The 10376-nt window shown below is 40.7% G+C and overlaps 1 protein-coding gene across 1 annotated transcript; it reads left to right on the top strand.

The window, feature by feature from the left end:
- The first annotated feature begins 763 nt into the window (after positions 1 to 763).
- On the top strand, positions 764 to 7132 carry LOC115240426. Its single transcript, XM_029815562.1, has 4 exons — positions 764 to 828; positions 3755 to 4157; positions 6731 to 6934; positions 7028 to 7132. Exons 1-4 carry the CDS (start codon positions 764 to 766, stop codon positions 7130 to 7132), a joined length of 777 nt encoding a protein of 258 aa, XP_029671422.1.
- The last annotated feature ends 3244 nt before the right edge of the window (positions 7133 to 10376 follow it).

Here is a 10376-nt window from a genome sequence, read left to right as displayed (position 1 = left end):
CTCCACATGCGCTGGTAGCGGGCAGAAACCGCAGAGTTTGCATCACTGGTCGCTAGTAGCTGGATCTGCGTAACGCGCAGGCGCGAAGCGATGGTCGTAAAGCGGTGAGAAGCGCTAGACAGGTGCGGCGTGCAATCGTTTCCGGTTTTATTTACTGGCGCTGACGGCGCGGTCAGAACTAGAGAACTTATTATGAACAGGCCTTATAACTAACAGACTTAGTACTAGACAAGTCTTATTACTAGCAGGTCTTATAACTAGCGGACTTAGTACAGGTCTTATTACTAGCATGCGGTTACAACTAGCGGACTTAGTACGAACAGGCCTTAAGACTAGGATGCGGTTATAACTAGCGGACTTAACACTAACAGGCCTTAAGACTAGCAGGCTTAGGACTACGAGACTTAGAACTAGCGAACTTAGCTCTATCATGCGATTATATTTACAGCGCGGTCTGAACATGCACTTATTATCTAGGGTTAGGTCAGGCGGCCAGGTATTGCCGGCAGGTATAGAGTGCCGGTTCAACCCGGCGGGGCTGAGTACAACCTCTGCCTTAAGAGGTGCTAGATAGTGGTGAGATCGGTATCAGGAGCTGGTCGGGATAGGATCTGGTCCCGATGTCTCGACCGGCCGGGCTTATATACCCGGCCGGCATTCCCCACTGTGCGCCGGCGGTCCGGCAGTGGGAGTCGGTACCGCGTGGGGACCCCGCGAGAGCGAGACAGAGCGTGTCTGCGAGCGAGAGCGCATGCTGAGCAAGATGGCCTCTATCGAGCGCGAGAGCGCATGCGGCAAGCAAGATGGCGGCGGGATAAGTCGTGCTGGGTGAATAAGCAATGCGTGCGCGTTTCTATATATATATATTTTTATGTACATCCTGTAGTAACGGCCCTGCCGTTACACTATTATAGCTAAAAAAAATTGAATCATACCTTTTTTGTAGACGATTTAGTAAACTCTCCTGTTAATAATAACTACTTTTTCAATTAAGTTAATATTTTACGAGATATATGCAAAAAACCGAAAAAGTTCATCTATTTTTCAAGATAGCGGCGATAGCTCATCTTCAATTTTTCAGGACTTTTTAGACGTTCATTAGTAAGCCTAAATGAATATCTCTATAAATTTTCAAAACTTTTAGAATTATTTTTTTAATTTTTCCTTCGTTGACTGGGCTATTGACAGACGTAGAAAGAGACAAGACGATGTGTGGGTAGTGGCGGCTCATAAACTATGGGGCGATGAAGCATCTCAAAATTTTATACATCATTGTCTAACTCATTTGGTTTGGACAATAAACAGGCAGACATTATATTACTAATTATTTGTAACATATATAATATTATCACTTTTATATGCTATGTTCATATACGTTACACACTTATAAGTAGCAATAAGGTTAAGGATGTTCCCAACTTATAAGAATACAGTACTGTTCCCCTTCTCCTTAGACAAAATTCAACCAATGAAACGAGAATAAAATGAGAGATCCGTGCCGACACATTTACTTCTCTCTTTCTAGGTCGCTCAATACGAAAGAACAAAGAAATCTTGCCGCATGCTCCGTCCAGTACTATATGTCGATGGTTTGAGCGGTAATGCTTTGTAGTTGAACCTGTTCAAATTACAAAATCGTAGCCGCTGGATTACGAGCGACAAATCTGTCGCTTCAATCGCTCGTTTTAGCGGTACGTGAAATTGTCCTTGAGATTATTCCATGTTTTATTAATCTAATTTTTTCACATTCATCATTTGATCCTAAGCTCTTTTCTCAGTTTGATATAAAAGATGAAGATTGATAGTAGTATAACCGTTGAATTATCAATACTTTCTAAAGATATCACTGTAAGAAAAATAATTCTCGTTTTCCACATGGATATCATCATTCCATGTTACCTATTTTAAGGCAGTAGGCCAAGGATAGCAATGTCGATTCCGAGTGTTTTATGTTCCAAAGAATCTTCGTCGAAAATTGGAAGAATAAAAGTCTATTTTATTATAAAATGGGTCAATAAGAAACTTGTTCATTTGTATAAAAATGCTCAAAAATTTTTTTTTATATTTAAACAAGTTTTTTTTTTATATTTAAGTAAAAGTGCAATCAGAAGCGTTTAACCCTCAGCAATTAATACGATATTTGATTAATATGTATGATATATCTATTCGTATTAACATGTATTAAAAAATAACGTAGATATATTAGTATAAAGATCTTGAAGTAATTTAATTAATATTTTAATTTATTTTAATTTGGTAATATAAATAATCTGTCCTGAAAGATGATATATTATGTAATTGGACTTAATCGGATGCGCATATCATTTGCTAAATTATAATGCCACTGTAGAATCATGCGCATACCGCGGTTTCTTGCTGATATAAAAGCTCGCAGAAGCGAGCGTTTTCAAAAATGCTGAGAGTTTGTAACGGTTCACCTTTCCCGTACGCCGCGGATCAAGGCTCGCCGGTGCCAGGATTCGGGAGAAGGGGAAAACTCCAACTTACTGTGCCTCGTATAAGCGGTTTAAATAATTAGGTTTATTCAAGCGGTTATTATAAAAGATAGTTAACACTGATAGCTATGCGAAGCAGCATGCGGGAACGGTGCGTACAGAGTTTCGCGCGTGAGCGGTGCGCGTGGAGCTCGGGAAGCGAGCGTGGCTCAAGCGGCCGTGTTCTGTAATCGCGAGGTTCGCATGCAAGTAAACTATGGTTATTCTAGGCGGGACAGAACAGATCTTAACTGCTACGGGGTGTCGCGTGGCCTTCAACGTAATTCCAACTGCCTGACTGCCTTATCCTTAAAAGGACGGGGCGTCGGCGTTCTCGACGTTCTATCCTTAAAAGGACTGACGCTCCTTAGTAGTCTGAAGGCCGTGTATGAAGGTGGAATCGGCGCGACACTTGGCGGGAATCCTAATGTCTAATTAACTCTACAGTCAGAATGCGCGGTATATACAGTGCGGTCTTACAATACGGACAGATCGCGGTATATATAATGCGGTCTTACAATATGAACAGGTCGCGGTATCTACAAACGGTGCTAGAGTCTATCAGGACGCGGAGACCGGAGCGGTCTTACTGGTTACGGTATATGTACAACGGTCTTACGAACTAACGGGTCGCGGTATTTAGACGGAAAGCTACACGGAGACCAAAGTGGTCTTACGGTGGAAACGGTCGCGGTATATACGAACGGTGCGCGGGGCGCGGTACGGTCTTACGAACTAGGAGTGCGCCGTCCCAGCAACCGGGAAGCCCGGCATAACCACGGGTAGCCCGTGACCTGGTGTAACGCTAGGTATCAGGGTGCGCCGTCCCAGCAACCGGGTAACCCGGCGTAACTACGGGTAGCCCGTAGCCTGGTGTAACGCGGTATAGGTTTCGGATCAGGAGTTGTACTAGGTAGGACTCGGGATCGGGAACTGGTAACGCTACGCTCGCCGGAGCGCCTTATATACCGGCGGCCGGCCTCCCACTCACGTGAGTTGGTGCGTGGTGGGGCGGTCGCACGGTGGGGCCGTGACACGGGTGTGGGAGCTTAGGGCGCCATTGGCGCCGAGCCTCAGGATTGCGGGTGGCTGGTCGGCCCGCGAGGCTGGTAACGGTATCGTTAGAAGTTAAAAGTAAAATGTTTAGGATAGTAAATGTATTCACATTAGAGATAGTTATTCTATTAATGGAAATAAATGATGTATATTTGTGATTTAATGCGTATGACTAACATTTTTATTTGACGTATGTTTTCTAGATTGGAGAAGAAAATAAAGGACTTGCAGATAGCAGAGCGAAATGCAATATATGAAACACACAGCACACTGCATTTGCAATTGCAGTTCAATCAATTGCAGGCGGGGAGCAAGAAACTTGCGGAGAAAAATCGAGATTCGGAGAAGGAAATTGGTCAATTAATAGCATTGCTCGACGCTCAAAAACAACAGAAGGAGATGACTCTAGTGCTTCCAGAATTACACGATCAAAATGAGGCGCAGATGTGTGCTAATCGAGAGGAGTTCAAACTGCAATATGAGAACAAAATCGAGAATATGGCGCAAGAGTTACGAAAATATAATTGTTGCGTGGAAAAATTGACTGAATTGAAGGCAGATATAGCATTTATATTGCGAAATCGTATGACAGTCGGAAGAGGCCAGGTGAGCCGATATGTCGTAATCTCTTTGAATTTGAATGGCAAATTTAAAGTTCTTTCTTTCCTTATTTTCTATTAGATTTCCGTCTTTTGTCGGATATAATATTAATTTTTTTCCAATTCTTTTCTTCTATTTCTCTTTTTCTTAAAATTTGTGCTTACTGTAAGTTATATCTTGTAATTCTTCTTTGTAATCTTGTTTCTTAAATTTTTTTGTAATTTCGTTTTTTTAAATCTTAAACATCCAATTTTCATTAAGCTCTCAACCTTTCACTGTTAGTGTTTTCCAAAAAGACATGTGGAATGGATGAAATCTAATTCGGAATCTGCCATCGGTCAATGCCACGTATTATTTCAACGCAAATATTAGACATAAATTTATTTTTACTTTAATTCTCAGATTGAATCACGCCTATACAATCGATGAACACGTCTCTAGCAATTCCGTTCAGACATACAGCCCACATATTCCGCCCACACAGAAATTAATGTATATTAGATATCTACTGAATGTTCTCAATGTGCATTAGGGATATCCATGAATATGTAGAAAACGGCTATTAGACATTGTTCGGGAGTCGAACTCGACGAGATCGCCCGAAACTGATAGAGACGCTCAGAGATGAGCGAGAAGCGGTGTGTAACGCGAATCCGTAGATCCGCTGGAGGATAAGGAGATCGAGAAAAGAGTCGAGTGCAGATTGTCAGCAATGTTCTTTTTTATTTTGAATAATAGGAGCGAGCGACAGCACGTATTCCGCGATTCCGACGGAGATCTTCAAATGTCCTGTTAATGACTGCCCTTTTTCGCGGTTTGGAAATCTTGAGATGATGATTAAGAGCTTCTTGCTAGAAACCCTCGTGGTTTTGATCGCGGCTCTTACCGTTCAGATTTGTCGGTTGAATTTACAGTTTAAATTTATCGATTAAATTCAATGTTTCAGTCTTGAACAGACATGCTTTAAATATCCAAATGTCCGCAATACGAGATCTTATAAATATCCATAGGATATGTAGGTCAATATCCACTGGACATCCACATCAGTATCAATGGATATTTGTAACGGGGCCACTTTCGCGAGCGCGCGGAGTAGCTCGGCCGGGATCAGGGCTCGAGAAAGGGGTGAGACACACGAGATGCTTGAGTTGGAACGTAGCTAATTTATTCGCCTCTTTCGGCAATTATCAATTTACAATAGGATGATTTTGGTTTATATCTCGCGAAGCGAGCGCGCGGCGGGTAACGAGACGTGTTATAATTAATTCGCGTTCGTTAGTCGGTGCGCGATATTCGATGTATCGAACTGCTTATTGTACGCCGGTGTACGGCGAGGCCGGGTTTGGTGCGCGCGAGACGCGCGAGAAACAGGGCGCGGTTAGTCGGCGTGTGTACGGCAAGGCCGTGTTTATTTTGACGACGTTTATTTTACTATACAATAAGCGAGATACGGCGCGGCGACAGGTATTTCGGCGCGGCTACTTATTCGGTCGGATGGCGGGGCCGCGTGTTAATGAAGGCGTCAGTGTTAGATGCCGTTTTCTAGCGCGTATTCCCAGCTGATCGGAGATGCGGTCAGAAATCGAGTAACCTCGATCGGGTGGAGAACTCTTCGGCCCTATTCTGTACGCGGACTTAAGAGGATGCAAGTCTGCGGGCAAAGAGGGGCAAGCATCTCTCGAAAATTTTCGAATATTCTTGTCCCATTATGTGGACACACTATTAAAACCACTCTACAAAAACACAACACTCGTTTTTTAAATTCAACGCGTTATAACAGTTGTGCGTACTTTTGCGGTAATCTCTTGTTACGCGTATATACACAACACGCGCGACTGAGTATCTGCCGCGCACTGATATGATCGCGTGTGCCTGCCTGCATGTGTGTGTGCATGGTACAGTCGACTTATTCCCTGATACATACATACATACTTTCAAATATGCATGCTACAAATATCGCGTAATAATAAAAACAAATGCGCATCTTTATAAACAAATATTCTCTAACCAAATAAAAAAACTATTTTCATATTGATTAAAATTATTTCGATACATAAAACCATTATTTATAAATATTTTACGACAAAAATTAAATTTCTAAATTTTTGCTTTGGAAAAAGTTTATATGATAAAAAATACTTTTTATTAATTTTTTTAGAAAATAATATTACTTGGCGTCGGGACGCTACCGCGTCGCTTGACAAATATACTTTTTTCTCAGTTACGGTACGCCGGTTGCGGTTAGTTTGCACATAGGATTCACTACGGGACCAACATAGGGCGCGTTCCACTTAAGGACCGCAACGCTCGCGAGCATCATCTGTCTTTGTTTAACTTTCGGTGAACAACAAAGATGAAATGATACCGTGAGCGTTGCAGTCATTAAGTCGAACGGGCCCATGACGGTCAGCCAATCAGCAAATGGAACGCCATTGTCGCTTCTCTGATTATATAGGACTCTACTATTAGATATCGTCGCTAGTTATTTGAGAGATATAGATATTTTATTCATCTATTAAATGTCTACTAGTTATCTATGGTAGACATGGACATAAAATAGATATAAAGATATTCACTAGATATCTATTCGATATTTTGTTCTGTGTGGGCCTCTGAGAGACGATAAACGCACTTTGTCGGAGGATAATGAAGAGCTGCAATTATTAATGTGCAGCATTATAACAGAATTTAGCGGTTACATTATAACAGAACTTAGTAACATAGAAGTTACAGATGCGTATTTCCGAAGACGATTTGTGAAACTCACAAATAAGGGCAATAAAGTAAGGCTGAAAGCTTTGGAGAAATTCATTTCGAATTTACTTGAGCTACAGATAACGCACACTTCTACATATCGAACATAATTTTTGCAACAGGATATAACTTTGAGCGGTTGGACGATTATACGCATAGCTGGTGCTCTGGAAATGTTCAATTTCCATCCTACCACGTTCGAAGCAGGTACTAATGTATTAGTTTAGAAAAATTAGGATATGTGTGTGTACCTTTCATGGTAGGAGAATAGGTATACGTATTTTAGGATGTAAAGATCAGATTGAGTTAATGCGTAAGTTGCGAGCGAAAATGATACATGATATTAATTATGTTAAGAATATTTGTAATCCTAAGAGGAAGCAATAAATGTTTATTCATGCTTTCAAATACATGATTGGTGGTGATGCATATCTTTTCTTTATTAATGATCAGAGTTGTACTCATGTTTTTGACTTGCTGTCCTTATTGGTGAGATTCACAAATCATCTTTAAGGATCCGCTTTTGTAATTTTTACGTCACTCCTAAGGGTGCAAACTCATGCAGCAGATTAGCGTAACGCGGAACGAGAAAGGAACCAATCGCGAGCGTAACGAAAACTGCAGAATGCTCGCGATTGGTTCCGCTCTCGTTCCGCGTTATGCTATTCCGCTGCATGGGTTCGTGCTCTCAGGGAGAATTCACATCTTGGCAGAAAAGCAGAAAGCAGAAGCCAATCAGAACTCATGCTAGAAAAACAGAAACCAATCAGAACTCGCGCTGTTAGTAAGTAGTACATTCTGCTTTTCTAGCGCGAGTTCTGATTGGCCTCTGCTTTTCTGCTTTCTGCTTTTCTGCCAAGGTGTGAATTCTCCCTCACAGTGCCTGTAACGCTGTAATCATTACTGCTGCGCTAAGAAAAATAAAATAAAATAAATTATATAGAGTAAATATCTATCACACATGTCAATATTGAAAGAACATGCTTATTTAAGAATTAAATACATAGTTGGTGGTGATGCATACCTTTTCTTCGTTATTGAACAGAGCCGTTTTCATGTAGTCTGCCATGGATGCAAGAAATATCTGGACGGAGCGTATTGCCGCGGGATGATGACAAAAGGGAAAGGGGATTGAAAGTTCTAGTGTAACGGATATGAACAACCAAAATGGCGAAGCAGCTAATAATTGTATGGATTTCGGTCTATTGTAATGTCTTAGCAGTTAAAATCACGTAAAATATTGAACAATCAAAATGGCCACATCAAGATTTCCCCTCACTCCATTCCCTCGCTCCGTCCAGATAATTCTTATATCCACAGTTTGCTATAAATCACTTCTGACTCTTCATAACGATGTTAAATGATGGCTCGTGCGTTGTACCGATATCAGTCGACCGATACATAGAGAATAGTTCGAGATGCGTGGCTTCAGCGTTCGCTCGTACGTAAGTACGTAGCCGTATAGAGCGCCCCTCCCTCCGCTTCCCCGCTCCGCCAGCAAAAATTATGGGACACCCTGTATATTCTCTATTCTAATACATTAAGACCTCCGCTTTTGATTTTCATCGCGATACCGTTCACTTCTCCCTCTCCGCCCTTTCACTCTTTCTCATTCTCTTCCTTTTTCTCCTATCTCTCCCTCCCAAGCCCCTCTCTCTGTCACTCTCTCTCTCTCTTTCTCTCTCTCTCTCATAATATAATGTATGAAAGTGTTACAATCATTTAATTAAAATCAAATTAAATATCTTAAATATATACGTTCAATAACATCCACGTACAAAGTTCATTTTCTCTCTAAATCCGCTTGTATAAACATTTATACACATAACAGAAAGTAATTACCCACTCGGCATGTAATATTTCTGATACATTGCTGCAATATTCCATTTGAAATATTACACCTTTCAACAATATTACAGAAATATTTCACGGCCGTTTCTGCAACATTTCTGCAATGTTTCAATGTCCGCAATCATTTCAAATGCAACCTTGCTAAAAGATTTCAGCAATATTTCGGTAATATTACTGAAATATTTCTGAAACATATCCCAAGTAGCAAACTGACGTCATAATGACGGTAAATTTTGGTCACAAAATGACCACTTAGGCATCCTAAGTTAGGTCTCATGAGACCTGAAAATGATGTCGATATGTCACATCCACGAGACGTTATTTTCTGATGTTTGTTTGACGGCAAAACTAAAATCACCCAGCTAGCAATTTGATAGTGTTAAATATGTTCTTGTTGGTAATTTAAATAATTATGCCCAGCGAATCTTATTATATGATATATATTCTTCTTAACAACTCTTAACAAGACTTAATATCATACAAAGAGTGATCGTAAAGTAGAACTTAACGGTTCGGAATCTCAGGACAGAGAGAGCGAGGTCCGCTTCCGTTTCTCTGACTCCCGGAAAGTGTCACGCGCAGCGCTACTTCAGCGCGGAATTTATAAAATACATAACAGCTTTTCTCCTTTTTAACAAAAGATTTCTTACACTAATGCGAAACAAAAAAGTCTCCATATCTAGAGGGTTCCCTTCTGATGCGTTGGGGACGCGTATTTGGCTTTTGCTCGCTCGTCCGTGTTTCTTTTTTATCAGCTGCAGTTATCGGTTCTTGCGCATTCTCCTCCATCTCATTTTGCTCGCTCGTACGCATTTCTTTTTTATTACCTACAATTATCTGTGTGTGCGCATTTTCCTCCGTCTCTTCCTCGGCTGGAGCATGAACAGTGTCGTTCACGCACTCATTGTTTGATACATTTACTGCCGGTCTCTCTTCATTCTTAAAATTTTTTTTCTATATCTAAATTTGAATGGATACCATCGAAATCATCTAACTCTAATCGCGACTTAACTTCTTGAACATCTTGCCCGATTACGCGTAATTGGTTTACATGTCGTTTCCATGTTTTGCCATTTTCTAGTTTCACTAAGTAATGTAGCTTCCCTAATTTTCTAAAAACGGTACCAAAACGCCATTTAATATTTTTATTTAAGTATTCTCGCGCGGCTATTTTAGCCCCAACTTAAAAATTTCTTGTTTCACTATCGCACTTTATCGACTCTTCTTTGAACGCAAGTTCCTTTGGCAAAATAAGATCCAGTCGACTACGTAATTTTCGCCCGAACATAATTCCGGCTGGTGATTTCTTAAGCTCTGGAATTGGGGTAACTCGGTAGTGAAACAAAAATTTTTGTACATTTTCTTTTACATTATCTTTCGTTAATTTAGTTTTACGAAGTGATTGCTTGAGTGTTTGCACGAATCTTTCTGCTAACCCATTGGATGCTGGATGATAAGAAGCCGTTCTTTTGTGAATAATTCCATTAGCTTTAACAAAATTTTGAAATTCCTGAGAATTAAAGGTTCTTTCATTATCCGTTACCAACATCCGAGGGATACCAAATCTCGACCAAATTTCACGACATTTTTCTATTGTACTTGCGGCAGTAATATTGTCCA

The sequence above is a fragment of the Formica exsecta genome, unplaced genomic scaffold (genome assembly GCF_003651465.1).
Source record: "Formica exsecta isolate Colony F162 unplaced genomic scaffold, ASM365146v1 scaffold428, whole genome shotgun sequence".
NCBI classification, from domain to species: Eukaryota; Metazoa; Arthropoda; class Insecta; order Hymenoptera; family Formicidae; genus Formica; species Formica exsecta.
This window is presented reverse-complemented; position numbering and strand designations above follow the sequence as displayed.

Bases quoted from the DNA above. Each gene is read 5' to 3' on its own strand.
- LOC115240426 (XM_029815562.1), top strand. From the start codon at position 764: ATGGCCTCTATCGAGCGCGAGAGCGCATGCGGCAAGCAAGATGGCGGC. The intron at 829-3,754 runs GTGAATAAGCAA...TATGTTTTCTAG, and splicing joins GGCGGGATAAGTCGTGCTGG to ATTGGAGAAGAAAATAAAGG. The intron at 4,158-6,730 runs GTGAGCCGATAT...GATATTCACTAG, and splicing joins TGACAGTCGGAAGAGGCCAG to ATATCTATTCGATATTTTGT.